At 46.6% G+C, this 22566-nt stretch overlaps 1 protein-coding gene across 1 annotated transcript in view; it reads left to right on the top strand.

Annotated features, from left to right (window-relative positions):
- Positions 1–22566, top strand: part of INTS4 (integrator complex subunit 4) — a 337269-nt gene that overhangs the window by 173162 nt on the left and 141541 nt on the right. The window contains exon 14 of the mRNA XM_069203922.1: positions 17279–17412. Coding sequence (XP_069060023.1) covers positions 17279–17412 — 134 coding nt within the window. The remainder of the gene's footprint in view (positions 1–17278; positions 17413–22566) is intronic.

Raw genomic sequence — 22566 nt, 5'->3', positions numbered from 1 at the left:
ACAGTTTTCCTACCCTTGAAGGCATTCCAAACACACATCACAGGTCAAAATAATACAAAAAAAACTACAATGTTTTACCTCAACAAACATGGAGGAACAAAATCATTCACCCTGAGCAAGCTAGCCCAAGAGAGATGTCAAGGGCAATACCAAGGAAGATCACACTGCAAGCAGTCAACCTATCAGGAAAAGAAAACTACAAAGCAGCTTCCACGAATGGGAACTATAACAGGCACTGGAGAAAATATGCATGGCCTGGGGAAGGCCAGAAATAGACCTGTTTGCAACAGCAGAGAACTCAAAATGCCAACACTTTTCCACCAGCTTTCAACACCACCAATCAAAAGGGAATGTCCTGTCAATAAACTGGTTAGCGGAGATTTGCTTACTTCTTTAATCCAATACCCATAATACTAAAGGTGCTGGAGAAAACCAAACAAACGGGATGCCTCATCTTCATAGCACCACTGTAAGGAAATGCCTCCTTGGCATGGTTACCCCCTGACGTTTTGCCTTTGCTGATGCTATGTTTTGAATTGAAAGTGTGCTGAGGCCTGCTAACCAGGCCCCAGCACCAGTGTTCTTTCCCTAACCTGTACTTCTGTTTTCACAATTGGCACACCCTGGCATCCAGGTAAGTCCCTTGTAACTGGTACCCCTGGTACCAAAGGCCCTGATGCCAGGGAAGGTCTCTAAGGGCTGCAGCATATCTTATGCCACCCTGGGGACCCCTCACTCAGCACAGACACACTGCTTGCCAGCTTGTGTGTGCTGGTGAGGACAAAACGAGTACGTCGACATGGCACTCCCCTCAGGGTGCCATGCCAACCTCACACTGCCTATGCAGTATAGATAAGTCACCCCTCTAGCCGGCCTTACAGCCCTAAGGCAGGGTGCACTATACCATAGGTGAGGGCACCAGTGCATGAGCACTGTGCCCTACAGTGTCTAAGCCAAACCTTAGACATTGTAAGTGCAGGGTAGCCATAGGAGTGTATGGTCTGGGAGTCTGTCAAACACGAACTCCACAGCACCATAATGGCTGCACTGAAAACTGGGAAGTTTGGTATCAAACTTCTCAGCACAATAAATGCACACTGATGCCAGTGTACATTCTATTGTGAAATACACCCCAGAGGGCACCTTGGAGGTGCCCCCTGAAACCTTAACCAACTACCTGTGTAGGCTGACTGGTTTTAGCAGCCTGCCACACTCGAGACATGTTGCTGGCCACATGGGGAGAGTGCCTTTGTCACTCTGTGGCTAGTAACAAAGCCTGCACTGGGTGGAGATGCTATCACCTCCCCCAGGCAGGAGCTGTAACACCTGGCAGTGAGCCTCAAAGGCTCACCCCCTTTGTTCCAGCACCACAGGGCATTCCAGCTAGTGGAGTTGCCCGCCCCCTCCGGCCACGGCCCCACTTTTGGCGGCAAGGCCGGAGGAGATAATGAGAAAAACAAGGAGGAGTCACTGGCCAGTCAGGACAGCCCCTAAGGCAACCTGAGCTGAAGTGACTCTGACTTTTAGGAATCCTCCATCTTGCAGATGGAGGATCCCCCCCCCAATAGGGATAGGAATGTGACCCCCTCCCCTTGGGAGGAGGCACAAAGAGGGTGTAGCCACCCTCAGGGCTAGTAGCCATTGGCTACTGCCCTCCCTGACCTAAACACACCCCTAAATCTTGTATTTAGGGGCTCCCCTGAACCTAGGAAATCAGATTCCTGCAACTTATGAAGAAGAGGACTGCTGAGCTGAAAAACCCCTGCAGAGAAGACAGAGACACCAACTGCTTTGGCCCCAGCCCTACCGGCCTGTCTCCCTCCTTCAGAAGAAAACTGCTCCAGCGACGCTTTCCCCAGGACCAGCGACCTCTGAATCCTCAGAGGACTGCCCTGCTTCCAAAAGACCAAGAAACTCCAGAGAACAGCGGCCCTGTTCAACAAAGACTGCAACTTTGTTTCCAGAGGAGCAGATTTAAAGACCCCTGCAATCCCCGCAAGAAGCGCGAGACTTGCAACACTGCACCCGGCGACCCCGACTCGACTGGTGGAGAAACAACACCTCAGGGAGGACCCTCCGGCGACTCCGAGACTGTGAGTAACCAAAGTTGTCCCCCCTGAGCCCCCACAGCGACACCTGCAGAGGGAATCCCGAGGCTCCCCCTGACCGCGACTGCCTGACTCTGAAATCCCGACGTCTGGAAAAGACCCTGCACCCGCAGCCCCCAGGACCTGAAGGATCGGAACTCCAGTGCAGGAGTGACCCCCAGGAGGCTCTCTCCCTTGCCCAGGTGGTGGCTACCCCGAGGAGCCCCCCCCCCCTTGCCTGCCTGCACCGCTGAAGAGACCCCTTGGTCTCTCATTGAAACCTATTGAAAACCCGACGCGTGTTGGCACACTGCACCCGGCCGCCCCAGTGCTGCTGAGGGTGTACTTTTTGTGCTGACTTGTGTGTCCCCCGGTGCCCTACAAAACCCCCCTGGTCTGCCCTCCGAAGACGCAGGTACTTACCTGCTGGCAGACCGGAACCGGGGCACCCCCTTCTCCATTGAAGCCTATGTGTTTTGGGCACCACTTTGAACTCTGCACCTGACCGGCCCTGAGCTGCTGGTGTGGTGTCTTTGGGGTTGCCCTGAACCCCCAACGGTGGGCTACCTTGGACCCCAATTTGAACCCCGTAGGTGGTCTACTTACCTGCAAGAACTAACAATAACTTACCTCCCCCAGGAACTGTTGAAAATTGCACTGTGTCCACTTTTGAAATAGCTATATGTGTTTTGTGTAAAAAGTATATATGCTATTGTGATTATTCAATGTTCCTAAAGTACTTACATGCAATACCTTTCAAATGAGGTATTACATGAGGAATTTGAACCTGTGGTTCTTAAAATAAACTAAGAAAATATATTTTTCTATAACAAAACCTATTGGCCTGGAATTATCTCTGAGTGTGTGTTCCCCATTTATTGCCTGTGTGTATGTACAACAAATGCTTAACACTACTCCTTTGATAAGCCTACTGCTCGACCACATTACCACAAAATAGAGCATTAATATTATCTTTTTATGCCACTATCTTACCTCTAAGGGGAACCCTTGGACTCTGTGCATACTATTCCTTACTTTGAAATAGTGCATACAGAGCCAACTTCCTATATTGGTGGATCAGCGGTGGGGTACAAGACTTTGCATTTGCTGGACTACTCAGCCAATACCTGATCACACGACAAATTCCAAAAATTGTCATTAGAAATTGTTTTTTGCAATTTGAACTATTTTTCTAAATTCTTAAAAGTCCTGCTAGGGCCTTGTGTTAGTCCCTGTTTAGCATTCCTTTTAGAGTTTAAAAGTTTTGTGAAAGTTTGAATTAGAACCTATAACTAGTTTTAGATTCTTAAAAAGTATTCCAACTTTCAGAAGCATAATGTCTAGTGCAGAGATGAATGTGGAGGAACTCGACCTCACACCTTACCTCCATCTTAAGATGAGGGAGCTAAGGTCACTCTGCAAAATAAAGAAAATTACAATGGGCCCCAGACCTTCCGAACTACAGCTCCAGGAGCTTTTGGCAGAGTTTGAAAAGGCCAACCCCTCTGAGGATGGCAACACAGAGGATGAAGATAGTGACTTGGAGGAAAATTCCCACCTACCAGTCCTAACTAGGGAGAACAGGGCCACTCCAGCCCTGTCTCCAAATATAGTAGTCAGAGATGCTGCTTCCCTCACAGGAGGGACCAACATCTCTGAAATCACTGAGGATAACTCCAGTGAAGAGGTCATCCAGTTAGCCAGGATGGCCAAAAGATTGGCTTTGGAAAGACAGATCCTAGCCATAGAAAGGGAAAGACAAGAGATGGGCCTAGGACCCATCAATGGTGGCAGCAGCATAACTAGGGTCAGAGATTCTCCTGACATGTTAAAAATCCCTAAAGGGATTGTGACTAAATATGAAGATGGTGATGACATCACCAAATGGTTCACAGCTTTTGAGAGGGCTTGTGTAACCAGAAAAGTGAACAAATCTCACTGGGGTGCTCTCCTTTGGGAAATGTTCACTGGAAAGTGTAGGGATAGACTCCTCACACTCTCTGGAAAAGATGCAGAATCTTCTGACCTCATGAAGGGAACCCTGATTGAGGGCTTTGGATTCTCCACTGAGGAGTATAGGATTAGATTCAGGGGGGCTCAAAAATCCTCGAGCCAGACCTGGGTTGATTTTGTAGACTACTCAGTGAAAACACTGGATGGTTGGATTCAAGGCAGTGGTGTAAATGATTATGATGGGCTGTACAATTTATTTGTGAAAGAACACCTATTAAGTAATTGTTCAAATGATAAACTGCATCAGAATCTGATAGACCTAGGACCAATTTCTCCCCAAGAATTGGGAAAGAAGGCGGACCATTGGGTCAAGACTAGGGTGGCCAAGACTTCCCCAGGGGGTGACCAAAAGAAAGGGGTCACAAAGCCTCCCCAGGGGAAAGGTGTTGAGACATCCAAAAACAAAAATAGTAAAGAGTCTTCTTCAGGCCCCCAAAAACCTGCACTGGAGGGTGGGCCCAGAGCCTCTTCACAAAACAATTTTGGGTACAAGGGTAAAAACTTTGATCCCAAAAAGGCCTGGTGTCGTAGCTGTAATCAGCCTGGACACCAAACTGGAGACAAGGCCTGTCCCAAAAAAACTACCACTTCTAACTCCACTCCAGCTAACACTGGAATGGCTAGTCTCCAAGTGGGATCAACAGTGTGCCCAGAGCAAATCAGGTGTCACACTGAAGCTACATTATTCTCTGAGGGTGGGGTGGATTTAGTCACACTGGCTGCCTGGCCTCCTAACATGCAAAAATACAGGCAGCAGCTCTTAATTAATGGGACAAGTGTAGAAGGCCCGAGGGATACAGGTGCCAGTGTCACTATGGTGACAGAGAAACTGGTTTCCCCTGGTCAATACCTGGCTGGACAAACTTATCCAGTCACCAACGCTGACAATCGGACTAAAGTACATCCCATGGCTATGGTAACTTTAGAGTGGGGAGGGGTCAATGGCCTGAAACAGGTGGAGGTCTCCTCAAATATCCCAGTAGACTGTTTGCTTGGAAATGACCTGGAGTCCTCAGCATGGGCTGAGGTAGAACTGAAAACCCATGCTGGGTATCCCTGAACTGGTGTGTGTCAAGACAAGGGCACAGTGCAAGGCTCAGGGTGAAAAAGTAGAGCTGGAGTCTGGAAAAAGGGCCCAGCCTACCAAGAGGAAAGGAAAGACAGCTGGGAAACCAGCTGCAACACAACAACAAAAAGAGAACCTCTCTTCTCAGGAAGAAGTTCTGCCCTCTGAGGGAACTGAGCCTATGGAGTTGGAACCTTATCAGGTTGAGCTCTTAGGCCCAGGGGGACCCTCAAGGGAGCAGTTGTGTAAGGGGCAAGAAACATGTCCCTCTCTTGAAGGCCTTAGGCAGCAAGCTGCTGAAGAGTCCAATGGCAAGAAATCTGGACCACATAGGGTCTATTGGGAAGATGGGCTCCTGTACACTGAGGCAAGAGATCCCAAACCTGGTGCCACTAGGAGATTGGTAGTGCCTCAGGCATTCAGAGAGTTCATACTGACCTTAGCCCATGATATTCCCCTTGCTGGGCATTTGGGACAAACCAAGACGTGGGAGAGACTACTCAACCACTTCTACTGGCCCAACATGTCCCAGAAAGTTAAGGAGTTTTGTGTCTCCTGTACCACCTGTCAAGCCAGTGGTAAGACAGGTGGACATCCAAAGGCCCCCCTCATTCCACTTCCAGTGGTGGGGGTCCCCTTTGAAAGAGTGTGTGTGGACATAGTGGGTCCACTTGAACCTCCCACAGCCTCAGGAAATATGTACATACTAGTAGTAGTGGATCATGCTACTAGGTATCCTGAAGCTATTCCCCTTAGGTCGACTACTGCCCCTGCAGTAGCCAAGGCCCTCATTGGTATCTTTACCAGAGTGGGCTTCCCTAAGGAGGTGGTGTCTGACAGAGGTACCAACTTCATGTCAGCATACCTGAAACACATGTGAAATGAGTGTGGAGTGAATTATAAATTCACTACACCCTATCATCCACAAACTAATGGCCTTGTTGAGAGATTCAACAAGACATTAAAAGGCATGATCATGGGGCTCCCAGAAAAACTCAAAAGGAGATGGGATGGCCTCTTGCCATGCCTGCTTTTCGCTTACAGAGAGGTGCCTCAGAAGGGAGTAGGGTTCTCACCCTTTGAACTTCTGTTTGGCCACCCTGTAAGGGGACCACTAGCTCTTGTGAAAGAAGGCTGGGAGAGACCTCTTCATGAGCCTAAACAAGACATAGTGGACTATGTACTTGGCCGTCGCTCAAGGATGGCAGAGTACATGGAAAAGGCAAGTAAAAACCTTGAGGCCAGCCAACAGCTCCAGAAGTTTTGGTATGACCAAAAGGCTGCACTGGTTGAATTTCAACCAGGGCAGAAAGTCTGGGTTCTGGAGTCTGTGGCTCCCAGGGCACTCCAGGACAGATGGAGTGGCCCTTACTCAGTGCTAGAGAAGAAGAGTCAGGTCACCTACCTGGTGGGCCTGGGCACTAGCAGGAGCCCCAAGAGGGTGATCCATGTAAACCGCCTTAAGCTCTTCCATGACAGGGCTGATGTGAATCTGTTGATGGTAACAGATGAGGATCAGGAAGCTGAGAGTGAACCTCTCCCTGATCTTCTCTCATCAAACCGTAAGGATGGCTCAGTTGATGGAGTGATCTATTCAGACACCCTCTCTGACCAACAGCAATCTGATTGTAGGAAGGTCCTGCAACAGTTTGCTGAGCTCTTTTCCCTAACCCCTGGTCAGACACACCTGTGTACCCATGATGTGGACACAGGAGACAGCATGCCTGTCAAAAACAAAATATTCAGACAGTCTGACCAAGTTAAGGAAAGCATCAAGGTGGAAGTCCACAAGATGTTGGAATTGGGAGTAATTGAGCACTCTGACAGCCCCTGGGCTAGCCCAGTGGCCTTAGTCCCCAAACCTCACACCAAAGATGGAAAGAGAGAGATGAGGTTTTGTGTGGACTACAGAGGACTTAATTCTGTCACCAAGACAGATGCCCATCCCATTCCTAGGGCTGATGAACTGATTGATAAATTAGGTGCTGCCAATTTCTTAAGTACCTTTGACTTAACAGCAGGGTACTGGCAAATCAAAATGGCACCTGGAGCAAAAGAAAAGACAGCATTCTCCACTGTTATGCCCTTTGGTTTAAAGAATGCCCCTGCCACCTTCCAAAGGTTGGTGAATCAAGTCCTTGCTGGTTTGGAGTCCTTTTGCGCAGCTTATCTTGATGATATTGCTGTCTTTAGCTCCAGCTGGCAGGATCACCTGGTCCACCTGAAGAAGGGTTTGAAGGCTCTGCAATCAGCAGGCCTCTCTATCAAGGCATCCAAATGCCAGATAGGGCAGGGAACTGTGGTTTACTTGGGACACCTTGTAGGTGGAGGCCAAGTTCAGCCACTCCAGCCTAAGATCCAGACTATTCTGGACTGGGCAGCTCCAAAAACCCAGACTCCAGTCAGGGTATTCCTTGGCTTGACTTGGTACAATAGGAGGTTTCTGAAGGGATATGGATCCATAGTGACAGCCCTCACAGAACTCACCTCCAAGAAAATGCCCAAGAAGGTAAACTGGACTGTAGAATGCCAACAGGCCTTTGACACCCTGAAACAAGCAATGTGCACAGCACCAGTTCTAAAAGCTCCAGATTACTCCAAGCAGTTCATTGTGCAGACCGATGCCTCTGAACATGGGATAGGAGCAGTTTTGTCCCAAACAAATGATGATGGCCTTGACCAGCCTGTTGCTTTCATTAGCAGGAGGTTACTCCCCAGGGAGCAGCGTTGGAGTGCCATTGAGAGGGAGGCCTTTGCTGTGGTTTGGTCCCTGAAGAAGCTGAGACCATACCTCTTTGGTACTCACTTTGTAGTTCAAACTGACCACAGACCTCTCAGATGGCTGATGCAAATGAAAGGTGAAAATCCAAAACTGTTGAGGTGGTCCATCTCCCTACACGGAATGGACTTTATAGTGGAACACAGACCTGGGACTGCCCATGCCAATGCAGATGGTCTTTCCAGGTTCTTCCACTTAGAAAATGAAGACTCTCTTGGGAAAGGTTAGTCTCATCCTCTTTCGTTTGGGGGGGGGGGGGTTGTGTGTAAGGAAATGCCTCCTTGGCATGGTTACCCCCTGACTTTTTGCCTTTGCTGATGCTATGTTTTGAATTGAAAGTGTGCTGAGGCCTGCTAACCAGGCCCCAGCGTTCTTTCCCTAACCTGTACTTTTGTTTTCACAATTGGCACACCCTGGCATCCAGGTAAGTCCCTTGTAACTGGTACCCCTGGTACCAAGGGCCCTGATGCCAGGGAAGGTCTCTAAGGGCTGCAGCATATCTTATGCCACCCTGGGGACCCCTCACTCAGCACAGACACACTGCTTGCCAGCTTGTGTGTGCTGGTGAGGACAAAACAAGTAAGTCGACATGGCACTCCCCTCAGGGTGCCATGCCAACCTCCCACTGCCTATGCAGTATAGATAAGTCACCCCTCTAGCCGGCCTTACAGCCCTAAGGCAGGGTGCACTATACCATAGGTGAGGGCACCAGTGCATGAGCACTGTGCCCCTACAGTGTCTAAGCCAAACCTTAGACATTGTAAGTGCAGGGTAGCCATAAGAGTATATGGTCTGGGAGTCTGTCAAACACGAACTCCACAGCACCATGATGGCTGCACTGAAAACTGGGAAGTTTGGTATCAAACCTCTCAGCACAATAAATGCACACTGATGCCAGTGTACATTTTATTGTGAAATACACCCCAGAGGGCACCTTAGAGGTGCCCCCTGAAACCTTAACCAACTACCTGTGTAGGCTGACTGGTTTTAGCAGCCTTCCACACTCGAGACATGTTGCTGGCCACATGGGGAGAGTGCCTTTGTCACTCTGTGGCTAGTAACAAAGCCTGCACTGGGTGGAGATGCTATCCCCTCCCCCAGGCAGGAGCTGTAACACCTGGCGGTGAGCCTCAAAGGCTCACCCCCTTTGTTCCAGCTCCACAGGGCATTCCAGCTAGTGGAGTTGCCCGCCCCCTCCGGCCACGGCCCCACTTTTGGCGGCAAGGCCAGAGGAGATAATGAGAAAAACAAGGAGGAGTCACTGGCCAGTCAGGACAGCCCCTAAGGCAACCTGAGCTGAAGTGACTCTGACTTTTAGGAATCCTCCATCTTGCTGATGGAGGATCCCCCCAATAGGGTTAGGAATGTGACCCCCTCCCCTTGGGAGGAGGCACAAAGAGGGTGTAGCCACCCTCAGGGCTAGTAGCCATTGGCTACTGCCCTCCCTGACCTAAACACACCCCTAAATCTTGTATTTAGGGGCTCCCCTGAACCTAGGAAATCAGATTCCTGCAACTTATGAAGAAGAGGACTGCTGAGCTGAAAAACCCCTGCAGAGAAGACGGAGAAACCAACTGCTTTGGCCCCAGCCCTACCGGCCTGTCTCCCTCCTTCAGAAGAAAACTGCTCCAGCTACGCTTTCCCCAGGACCAGCGACCTCTGAATCCTCAGAGGACTGCCCTGCTTCCAAAAGACCAAGAAACTCCAGAGAACAGCGGCCCTGTTCAACAAAGACTGCAACTTTGTTTCCAGATGAGCAGATTTAAAGACCCCTGCAATCCCCGCCAGAAGCGTGAGACTTGCAACACTGCACCCAGCGACCCCGACTCGACTGGTGGAGAAACAACACCTCAGGGAGGACCCTCCGGCGACTCCGAGACTGTGAGTAACCAAAGTTGTCCCCCTTGAGCCCCCACAGCGACGCCTGCAGAGGGAATCCTGAGGCTCCCCCTGACCGCGACTGCCTGACTCTGAAATCCCGACGCCTGGAAAAGACCCTGCACCCGCAGCCCCCAGGACCTGAAGGATCGGAACTCCAGTGCAGGAGTGACCCCCAGGTGGCCCTCTCCCTTGCCCAGGTGGTGGCTACCCTGAGGAGCCCCCCCCTTGCCTGCCTGCACCGCTGAAGAGACCCCTTGGTCTCTCATTGAAACCTATTGAAAACCCGACGCTTGTGGACACACTGCACCCGGCCGCCCCAGTGCCGCGGAGGGTGTACTTTTTGTGCTGACTTGTGTTCCCCCCGGTGCCCTACAAAACCCCCCTGGTCTGCCCTCCGAAGACGCGGGTACTTACCTGCTGGCAGACCGGAACCGGGGCACCCCTTTCTCCATTGAAGCCTATGTGTTTTGGGCACCACTTTGAACTCTACACCTGACCGGCCCTGAGCTGCTGGTGTGGTGACTTTGGGGTTGCCCTGAACCCCCAACGGTGGGCTACCTTGGACCCCAATTTGAACCCCGTAGGTGGTTTACTTACCTGCAAGAACTAACAATAACTTACCTCCCCCAGGAACTGTTGAAAATTGCACTGTGTCCACTTTGGAAATAGCTATATGTGTTTTGTGTAAAAAGTATATATGCTATTGTGATTATTCAATGTTCCTAAAGTACTTACCTGCAATACCTTTCAAATGAGATATTACATGTACAATTTGAACCTGTGGTTCTTAAAATAAACTAAGAAAATATATTTTTCTATAACAAAACCTATTGGCCTGGAATTATCTCTGAGTGTGTGTTCCCCATTTATTGCCTGTGTGTATGTACAACAAATGCTTAACACTACTCCTTTGATAAGCCTACTGCTCGACCACACTACCACAAAATAAAGCATTAGTATTATCTCTTTTTGCCACTATCTTACCTCTAAGGGGAACCCTTGGACTCTGTGCATACTATTCCTTACTTTTAAATAGTGCATACAGAGCCAACTTCCTACAACCACAGTGGGACAGACAAACCTGGTTCTCGGACCTGCTAGAGATGCCCAGGTAACAAATTATGACAATCAAAGCAGAGCAGGATCTGCTAATAATACAGGAAGGGAGTGTGTGCCACCCAAAGCTAGCAAAACTCAGCCTAGCAGCCTGGCTCCTGAATATTTAGAATTTGGACAACTCCAACTGCTGCCTAGAACAATGGAAACCCTTAAGGAAGCTAGAAAGGTTACTACACAAAAATGCTATGCAGCTAAATGGGGAAGATATACAGGGAGTGCAGAATTATTAGGCAAATGAGTATTTTGACCACATCATCCTCTTTATGCATGTCGTCTTACTCCAAGCTGTATAGGCTCGAAAGCCTACTACCAATTAAGCATATTAGGTGATGTGCATCTCTGTAATGAGAAGGGGTGTGGTATAATGACATCAACACCCTATATCAGGTGTGCATAATTATTAGGCAACTTCCTTTCCTTTGGCAAAATGGGTCAAAAGAAGGACTTGACAGGCTCAGAAAAGTCAAAAATAGTGAGATATCTTGCAGAGGGATGCAGCACTCTTAAAATTGCAAAGCTTCTGAAGCGTGATCATCGAACAATCAAGCGTTTCATTCAAAATAGTCAACAGGGTCGCAAGAAGCGTGTGGAAAAACCAAGGCGCAAAATAACTGCCCATGAACTGAGAAAAGTCAAGCGTGCAGCTGCCACGATGCCACTTGCCACCAGTTTGGCCATATTTCAGAGCTGCAACATCACTGGAGTGCCCAAAAGCACAAGGTGTGCAATACTCAGAGACGTGGCCAAGGTAAGAAAGGCTGAAAGACAACCACCACTGAACAAGACACACAAGCTGAAACGTCAAGACTGGGCCAAGAAATATCTCAAGACTGATTTTTCTAAGGTTTTATGGACTGATGAAATGAGAGTGAGTCTTGATGGGCCAGATGGATGGGCCCGTGGCTGGATTGGTAAAGGGCAGAGAGCTCCAGTCCGACTCAGACGCCAGCAAGGTGGAGGTGGAGTACTGGTTTGGGCTGGTATCATCAAAGATGAGCTTGTGGGGCCTTGAGGATGGAGTCAAGCTCAACTCCCAGTCCTACTGCCAGTTCCTGGAAGACACCTTCTTCAAGCAGTGGTACAGGAAGAAGTCTGCATCCTTCAAGAAAAACATGGTTTTCATGCAGGACAATGCTCCATCACACGCGTCCAAGTACTCCACAGCGTGGCTGGCAAGAAAGGTTATAAAAGAAGGAAATCTAATGACATGGCCTCCTTGTTCACCTGATCTGAACCCCATTGAGAACCTGTGGTCCATCATCAAATGTGAGATTTACAAGGAGGGAAAACAGTACACCTCTCTGAACAGTGTCTGGGAGGCTGTGGTTGCTGCTGCACGCAATGTTGATGGTGAACAGATCAAAACACTGACAGAATCCATGGATGGCAGGCTTTTGAGTGTCCTTGCAAAGAAAGGTGGCTATATTGGTCACTGATTTGTTTTTGTTTTGTTTTTGAATGTCAGAAATGTATATTTGTGAATGTTGAGATGTTATATTGGTTTCACTGGTAATAATAAATAATTGAAATGGGTATATATTTTTTTTTGTTAAGTTGCCTAATAATTATGCACAGTAATAGTCACCTGCACACATAGATATCCCCCTAACATAGCTAAAACTACAAACAAACTAAAAACTACTTCCAAAAATATTCAGCTTTGATATTAATGAGTTTTTTGGGTTCATTGAGAACATGGTTGTTGTTCAATAATAAAATTAATCCTCAAAAATACAACTTGCCTAATAATTCTGCACTCCCTGTAGCAGAGCCTCCTTAAATTCCGCAAGAAGCTGAAGACCTGACTTTTCGATTAACCAATCATCTAGTTGCAGGGAGGATATTAACCAACCGCTGGCGGCGGAAAGGATATCTTCGGATTCCGCAGATGCAGTACGAGCACACATACCGCCACTGTATCCCCTGATGAAGGTTATCAACCCAAAATGCATTGGGAAGTAGCACGGGAGTGAAGATTTGGGATATGTGTTGGAATGCCCCTGGATTATTTGCAGTTTAATCATGAGTCTTGGAGCATAAGATTCCTGTATAAAAAGGCAATTGGTTTGAATTAAATTCAATAGACATTTGAATGATAACCTACTAATTGTCATCAGATGAACATACTTTCATGATTGATGAAGACCTTTGCAGGTTGAAGGTAAAGTGCGCCTGGGCGCTGGCAAGGGCATTCCCCTGCAGCACAGAGTTTTGCACACCAGAGTTTGTCACATCTGCTGTGAGTCATTTTATCACTCGAGGCCTGCATAGAGAGGACTCTGGTTATTGAATGCTGCACACTTGTGTATCCTGCCAATTCACCCAAATTAATAAATAGGGGTCCTGCTCTCATCCTCAGCTTTAAAGAAGAAAGAAGTTTGGTTTCACAGAAATATTTTTGAAGTTACATAAAACGTGGAGCCTTTGTTTGACCTAATCTGTAAGAGATCAAGTTATTAAATATAAGTTACCTTAAGTGTTAAGCTTTATGATGATATGTGCCCAGATTCCCTGGAAAACACATTGGCATCTTGCCCTTCGCCCCTTCTGGGCACCCGGTCCTCTAACTCCCCAGGCACCCACCTCCTTAGTTCAGTATCAGCATGACATCATGGCAGCGCAGCACTGGCAAGCTAGAAAGGCAAACTGCTTAGTGACACATAAGGCTGCATACAGCTAGCTAAAATTGATAACACTTGTGAATCAGATTTACCCCTTCTGTGCTGCACGGGTTTTGCCAACAGTACACTACGGATGTTTGTCCTGAAGTTGATGTTGAATTTGATCAGTTCAGGTTAGTGTGAGAAAGTAGCCTCTTTCTAGCCTTGTTACCCCCACTTTTGGCCTGTTTGTGAGTGTATGTCAGGGTGTTTTCACTGTCTCACTGGGATCCTGCTAACCAGGGCCCAGTGCTCATAGTGAAAACCCTATGTTTTCAGTATGTTTGTTATGTGTCACTGGGACCCTGCTAGTCAGGACCCCAGTGCTCATAAGTTTGTGGCCTATATGTATGTGTTCCCTGTGTGGTGCCTAACTGTCTCACTGAGGCTCTGCTAACCAGAACCTCAGTGGTTATGCTCTCTCATTTATTTCAAATTGTCACTAACAGGCTAGTGACCATTTTTACCAATTTACATTGGCTTACTGGAACACCCTTATAATTCCCTAGTATATAGTACTGAGGTACCCAGGGTATTGGGGTTCCAGGAGATCCCTATGGGCTGCAGCATTTCTTTTGCCACCCATAGGGAGCTCTGACAATTCTTACACAGGCCTGCCACTGCAGCCTGAGTGAAATAACGTCCACGTTATTTCACAGCCATTTTACACTGCACTTAAGTAACTTATAAGTCACCTATATGTCTAACCTTTACCTGGTAAAGGTTAGGTGCAAAGTTACTTAGTGTGAGGGCACCCTGGAACTAGCCAAGGTGCCCCCACATTGTTCAGAGCCAATTCCCTGAACTTTGTGAGTGCGGGGACACCATTACACGCGTGCACTACATATAGGTCACTACCTATATGTAGCTTCACAATGGTAACTCCGAATATGGCCATGTAACATGTCTATGATCATGGAATTGCCCCCTCTGCCATCCTGGCATAGTTGGCACAATCCCATGATCCCAGTGGTCTGTAGCACAGACCCTGGTACTGCCAAACTGCCCTTCCTGGGGTTTCACTGCAGCTGCTGCTGCTGCCAACCCCTCAGACAGGCATCTGCCCTCCTGGGGTCCAGCCAGGCCTGGCCCAGGATGGCAGAACAAAGAACTTCCTCTGAGAGAGGGTGTGACACCCTCTCCCTTTGGAAAATGGTGTGAAGGCAGGGGAGGAGTAGCCTCCCCCAGCCTCTGGAAATGCTTTGTTGGGCACAGATGTGCCCAATTCTGCATAAGCCAGTCTACACCGGTTCAGGGGACCCCTTAGCCCTGCTCTGGCGCGAAACTGGACAAAGGAAAGGGGAGTGACCACTCCCCTGACCTGCACCTCCCCTGGGAGGTGTCCAGAGCTCCTCCAGTGTGCTCCAGACCTCTGCCATCTTGGAAACAGAGGTGCTGCTGGCACACTGGACTGCTCTGAGTGGCCAGTGCCACCAGGTGACGTCAGAGACTCCTTGTGATAGGCTCCTTCAGGTGTTGCTAGCCTATCCTCTCTCCTAGGTAGCCAAACCCTCTTTTCTGGCTATTTAGGGTCTCTGTCTCTGGGGAAACTTTAGATAACGAATGCATGAGCTCAGCCGAGTTCCTCTGCATCTCTCTCTTCACCTTATGATAAGGAATCGACTGCTGACCGCGCTGGAAGCCTGCAAACCTGCAACATAGTAGCAAAGACGACTACTGCAACTCTGTAACGCTGATCCTGCCGCCTTCTCGACTGTTTTCCTGCTTGTGCATGCTGTGGGGGTAGCCTGCCTCCTCTCTGCACCAGAAGCTCCGAAGAAATCTCCCGTGGGTCGACGGAATCTTCCCCCTGCAACCGCAGGCACCAAAAAGCTGCATTATTACCGGTCCCTTGGGTCTCCTCTCAGCACGACGAGCGAGGTCCCTCGAATCCAGCGACTCTGTCCAAGTGACCCCCACAGTCCAGTGACTCTTCAGTCCAGGTTTGGTGGAGGTAAGTCCTTGCCTCACCTCGCTGGGCTGCATTGCTGGGAACCGCGACTTTTGCAGCTACTCCGGCCCCTGTGCACTTCCGGCGGAAATCCTTTGTGCACAGCCAAGCCTGGGTCCACGGCACTCTAACCTGCATTGCACGACTTTCTAAGTTGGTCTCCGGCGACGTGGGACTCCTTTGTGCAACTTCGGCGAGCACCGTTTCACGCATCCTCGTAGTGCCTGTTTCTGGCACTTCTCCGGGTGCTACCTGCTTCAGAGAGGGCTCCTTGTCTTGCTCGACGTCCCCTCTCTCTGCTGGTCCAATTTGCGACCTCCTGGTCCCTCCAGGGCTTCAGCAGCGTCCAAAAACGCTAACCGCACGATTTGCAGCTAGCAAGGCTTGTTGGCGTTCTTTCGGCGGGAAAACACTTCTGCACGACTCTCCACGGCGAGAGGGATCCGTCCACCAAAGGGGAAGTCTCTAGCCCTTTTCGTTCCTGCAGAAACCTCAGCTTCTTCTGTCCAGTAGAAGCTTCTTTGCACCCGCAGCTGGCATTTCCTGGGCATCTGCCCATCTCCGACTTTCTTGTGACTTTTGGACTTGGTCCCCTTGTTCCACAGGTACCCTAGATTGGAAATCCACAGTTGTTGCATTGCTGGTTTGTGTCTTTCCTGCATTATTCCTCTAACACGACTTCTTTGTCGTTAGGGGAACTTTAGTGCACTTTGCACTCACTTTTCAGGGTCTTGGGGAGGGTTATTTTTCTAACTCTCACTATTTTCTAATAGTCCCAGCGACCCTCTACAAGGTCAGATAGGTTTGGGGTCCATTCGTGGTTCGCATTCCACTTTTGGAGTATATGGTTTGTGTTGCCCCTATCCCTATGTTTCCCCATTGCATCCTATTGTAACTATACATTGTTTGCACTGTTTTCTAAGACTATACTGCATATTTTTGCTATTGTGTATATATATCTTGTGTATATTTCCTATCCTCTCACTGAGGGTACACTCTAAGATACTTTGGCATATTGTCATAAAAATAAAGTACCTTTATTTTTAGTATAACTGTGTATTGTGTTTTCTTATGATATTGTGCATATGACACTAAGTGGTACTGTAGTAGCTTCACACGTCTCCTAGTTCAGCCTAAGCTGCTCTGCTAAGCTACCATTATCTATCAGCCTAAGCTGCTAGACACCCTATACACTAATAAGGGATAACTGGGCCTGGTGCAAGGTGCAAGTACCCCTTGGTACTCACTACAAGCCAGTCCAGCCTCCTACAGTTAGTCACATACTTATATGGTCCTCATACTCCCTTCTAAATGTTCATGCTATTTATTCTTCCTCTGTTTCCGGAGTAAAAAGGTATAGATATTCCATTAAGTAAACGTTATTCACACCAGTGAACCTTACACTCCTCGACCTAAAGTCCCCCTCTAGCTAGAAGAACCCTGACAATGTTTCTCCCTCTATGTTTATATCTTTGGTGTAAACTGATGGAAAAGGAATGTAGAATGGGAGCCAGCCAGTGCTCTGAGAAAGGAGGGCACTAGGAATGCATGCTCAAGGCACCCGAAAACTCAAATTCTTTGATAGGCAAGACGTTTTCTAGCACTTAAGAGAAAGTTAATGGGGTATGGCTTCAAAATGTTTCGCTTGACAGTAAGTCGAACCTCTTATGTTTTCATTGGTTTCTTGTATTGTTGTACAACTTAACTTGCAATTTGCATCAGATATTGCTGTTTTAGTTCTTATATTCAACGCTGCCAAATCATGCCCAACCATGGCAGCTTTGTTCTCGGATCACACATTCCGACACTATGCATATCTGCGGGATAGCCTCTCTCATCTTGTCCCTCCACTAAGTGTAAGCTTTCTTTCTGTCAGATTTAAAAAAATATATATTTGTAACATTTATTATCAGTATAAACAAGGAACATTAATTGTTGGGGAGCTCAAAATTGTGGACAGAAAAAGTAAGTTCATTTAGTCCGCAAATGTTCTGTGCTGAAGTAAACATGTTTCTTCTAAAGGTGGCATGTAGATGACATGCAGTCACGAGCAGTTTCTCTTCTCTCCACGAATCTAAACATTTCAGGTATGTGTTGTAGTTTGAAATAATGTGCTAAGATTAAGATTTTATTTTCAGCCTTTTTTTTTATCATTTTATCTGCGTTAACCCTGTTCTTCTTTGGCTCATGTAAGATTGCACAGTCTAGATCAGTGGTTCCCAACCTGTGGTCCGTGGACCTCTGGGGGTCCGTGAAGCCTCCTCAGGGGGTCCACGACTGCTTAGAATATTAAATAATATTAACAGATTAGGACCCCAGCTTTCAGTAATGACTCAGTGGGGGTCCCCGGATTCCGGTAATGATTCAGTGGGCGTCCACAGAAGTAAAAATGTTGGGAACCACTGGTCTAGATGGTTCCCGTAGTTAGAAAGGACAAAACTGTTTACTCAGTCTGAACATCGGTGTGGTATCTATGGTGGTTTTACTGTGGACAATAAAGCGTCTAGATCCACTATTGCAAGGTGGATTGTCTCAGGAGCTTTTGCATCCTGTTATATTAGAGATGTTCGGGCTCCTCATGTTTCTCATGCATATTTGTTAGAGCAAAGACTGCTTTAGGGGCCTTCCAAACACGTCTTTATTTGTAGGGATTCAGCATTAGCTAGCGAAACATAGCAAGTAGTCAGTGTGGCTTGCTAGATTAGACTGTATAAATAAACTATGCTCACTAAATTCGCACAGTTTGTATTCCTAGGATATTCTGTGGTGGTTCTGCCTGGCAGCGTTTGTAGCATTTCAAATACGGCTAAGTCTTTTTTGTCTGTAGAGTGTCCTGCTAGGCAACTCAGAGCTCCTTTTGTGAGCATTATTTCATGGGTTCTTCTTTTTGATGGATTGCTGCTTTTGAATGCAAATTTATTTGCAACCTGTATGCTTACTTTCTGACCCACCTAGATAGGTTGCCCCTCCCTCTTACCTGGGAAGAAAGATAAGCAGGCCTTCAGAATAAGGGGAACCCATCTTTGTATTAATCAGCAGCTATCAGTTTTTGCATTCCCTGCTCCTCAAAACCCACCGTACCTTCCCGGCTGGAATTTGCAACCATGATAACTTTGTAACAAAACATTAGAAATTTGGGCAGCAGAATTTTGTGATGTGCATTATTGAGCAGTGGCTTAGTATGTGGCATAGCACAAGCACCAGGGGTTTCTTCTTTACATTTTAAACTAGAAGAACATTTGGAAGGACAGTTACTGAACTCTGCCTGCGGTTGCAGAGCGTCCCAACCAGTTGTAAAGAAACGAGAACGAAGACCAAGATTAGGAGTAAGTGGCCTTTACTTTGTATTTCCTAGTTTTTAAGGCATGTCTCTGGTGTAGGCTTCAAGCAATGGCTCGATTTGAATCACATTCAGCATGTTTATATTCTACTTCTGTACTCTATGCAGTGAGGCATTAGTAGGTTCCGACTCTAATTATTTCATTTAAATTGTCAGAGTATTTCAGCTTTCGCTCCTTGTTCTTTGTCAACACTCTTCTCTAGCATTCATTGTTTTATAGATTTACATGCTTGTTACGTTCGTATTCTCTTCAGTCAAAACTAAGAGCCCAATATTTAAAAAAAAAACAAAAAAAAAAACCTGTTGACAGTATTAAAACAGGTCAGTGATGAGAATCTACAGGCGAAAACACCATACAACCATTTTCATTTCTGTTCATTTTTGCATTTGATTGAGAATGCCTGGACTCACTGTGTCTCTCAAATGTAAATAAGAAATGTGACATTTTGTGAGAGCAAACAGTCTTTAATTCTTAAAAACTACATAGCGTCAATTGAAGTGAAAGTATATCTTTAATGGCATTCATCTCCAGGTTGAGGACAGCTCTTGAAGCAGGATCTCTGTCCACTGGTAGTTTAGACACCATCTCCAGTTTCTTCCCAACGTGTACTTTCTATTGTCTTCTTACGGTATTTGATATTATCATGTTCTGCTACATGTGACAAATATTCCTTGTACAGCTCTTCTTGTCTAGGCATTGTTTAGAAATAAGAACATGTTCTATCTTAAGAAGCAATCAGTGAAAAAATGCAGCATTTTCTTAACTTGAAATGTGACTTTAACATGCAAAATTTAAAATCTGGCATCCACTACTGACAAATACTTTGATTGGATCCAATTTCCCATTCCCAAACGTGTATATTTTGCACCAAACAACAAATTAACTGATTTTCTCTCCGAAGAGAATTCATAAGGTTTTATTTTTTATTTTTATTTTTTATATATTTTTAAGACTACATTTTTTATTTTGTGCTGCCACTTTCTCCACGTTTTGTTTAGTTTTGTGCATTATAACTAAAGTCTCTTCGCTCATTTCAAATGGGTCTTTTGTATACAATTACATATGCATGGCTGAAAAGCTGGGAAGCTAGTTTGTTCCTCCAAAGGCGAAGTTGTTACTAATCTGTAAACTAATTCGCCAACGTAGATATTTTACACAAAGTCGAATGCTTGCACCATCACAGTGTGGAGTCCGTTTAGAACACTTAAACAGTATTTTTAGTCTAATGACGTTATTGAGCCCAACCGCCTGACTTGAGCTCTTGTAACTTAGGGAATCCTTTAAAAACGTCTCATTTCTTGCTCTACGTTTCGCACTAGTTTATTTTTGGTTAATCTGAGAAAGATGGTCATGCTGGAGATTGGAGGTGTTCCTCGTGAATATAGAATATAGATAGATAGGTATAGTTACGATCTAGTTTCCAGAGGAAGATATTTTTTTGTTTTGCCAGTAACTTTGGCACTGCTTGAGGAATCTTCACGAAATTTTCAACACTTATACTTCAGTCAGTTCAGCTGCTGTCTTGGGGTGATCCGCCTTCAGGGCATTGGGGACTTCAAAAAGGCGAGGGGCGCACGGGGCCCCCACCTAGGGCTTGTGTTAGCCCCAGGGACCACCACCTCCCTGGGGTGATAAAAGTCAGGTATGCGTGGGGCCCGCTCTCATTTTAGCCTTTGTAACACCTTCCATAACCTCTATGGGAAAATCATGATAAAACTATTTTCTCTAAAACATGATTAATGAAATCCCAGCAGAAGGCTTTTTCACAGGGTAAAATCACCTTTGCAACAAATAATTTATATTGTAACTAAAATCTGTTATCACCCTTTATATATTCTCCTTTTGTGACCCTCAAAACCTGCCATTCATTACGATGCATTTCAATGGGGTGCTATCATGCATATTGCTCCCAAGATGTCTGCAATCACTTTCTGATTGAAGTGCCGAAATCTGTGCTTAGGCTTCGGCCAGATATACAGATTTGTATTTCCTTTAATATCTCAAACTACTGAATGGATTTACACCAAATAACAAAGGGAGTGCTTCCCGGATCAGGAGCTAACTTCCAGCCAACCTTGATGTAGTTCTGTCCAGCGGTTTGGGCTGTAGTTGTGTTCAATATCCCTATGAGAATTAAAATGATAAACACTTTTTTTTTAACCCACACCCCCTCTCTTTTTTCTCAGCACCCGCTTGACAGATCACCCCAAAGCTTTCCATGCACAACAAGACCATTGGGAACACGTTTTTGGGAAAATTTCATAAAGAGACATCAAACAGAGCAAAGATATAGTAAAGTCATAAAACGCTTTTTCTATGGAAACTAGGTCCTAACTGGAACTACCTACTAGTGACCGCCAGCCAGTATGTAATATATACTTTCCAGTTGGTCACTGTGTAGTTATTGATAGGTCTGACTTTCCATAGAAAAAGTGTTTTTTGTTTTTTTTGCTAATAACTTTGGCGCTGTTTGACAACTCTTTATGAAACTTTCCAACAAGAAGGTCATCCACCTCAGCTTCTTCTTGGAAAGTTTTTGGGTGATTTGTCAAACGGGTACAAAGGAAAAGAGGGTGTCACAAAACACAATTTCCCCATGCAATTTCCATTGGTATTTTTGAATAGCAATACAAAGAAAACAGGTACACAGAATTACATCAAATGTGGCAGAATGAAAGTTGTTTACAGAAAGCGAGCTTTTTGTGATTTGGTGTAAATCTGTTCAGCAATTTTGGAGTAATTTAGGTTTAAAAAATAGCGATATCTGAATGGTTGGATCTGCGGGACCGCAAATTAAAAAATAAATAGTGTTTTGTTTGGTCCTGAGGGATTTTTTTTCCCCGTCGGATGGTTTAGTCCTACAGAAGTGAGTGACCTCATTGGCTGGCCATAACATGACAGAAGGTTTTGATGTGGGCAGAGGTGAGAGTGCGCTACTTGGACACAAAGAAGCCCAAGGCCTCCACAAAAGTCAGCTCTAGATGAACTGATACCTGCGCACTGACATTTTCCACGCCTAAGCAAGCGATGCATCCACGCAGTTGCACCCTCCTGAGGGGTCTTCCCCAGTGCATGGAGGGAATCATGGCTCTGTCTCTGACCTGCTTAGATGCAGGTGGTATGGCCCATGCCTGCAGAGTGCTCCCAATCTGCTGGGGCACCCAAGGTGCGCCTTGTACTTGAACAATTGTTGCAGCACCTAATCGTAGTAGCATTCCTGAATCTAACATATACTTCTTTTGCAGTGCTTCCGCTTACTCCAACTTATAATGCATCCACAGAACACTGAGCCTTGAACTACTGCACCCTTGCCTTCTTCACTCCCAATGTTCAATCAATCAAGACTTATTTGCAGAGCACTGCTTATCACCCAAATGTGTATCCAGGCACTTGCTGCCGTTGATAGTCGAAAAGCCAGGCCTTGAATCCCTTCCTGAAGTTGGTTAGTGATAGTGCGGTGCGTAGGTGGAGAGGGCGGGTGTTCCAGGCTATGGCTGCGAGGTGTGAGAAGGAGTGTCCTCCCAATTGGCATCGTCAAATGTGTTGGATTCAGTCGAGGGCGTGGTGTGCGGAGTGAAGGTTCCTGGGAGGTTGATAGAAGTGCAGGCGGTGGTGGAAGTAGGCACTGATCACTCCATGAATGTATTAATTACTTCCCTTTTATAGTTC

This window comes from Pleurodeles waltl, chromosome 8, assembly GCF_031143425.1.
Source record: "Pleurodeles waltl isolate 20211129_DDA chromosome 8, aPleWal1.hap1.20221129, whole genome shotgun sequence".
Classification (NCBI taxonomy): domain Eukaryota; kingdom Metazoa; phylum Chordata; class Amphibia; order Caudata; family Salamandridae; genus Pleurodeles; species Pleurodeles waltl.
The sequence above is the reverse complement of the archived record's forward strand: the minus strand, read 5'-3'. Positions and strand labels throughout refer to the sequence as shown.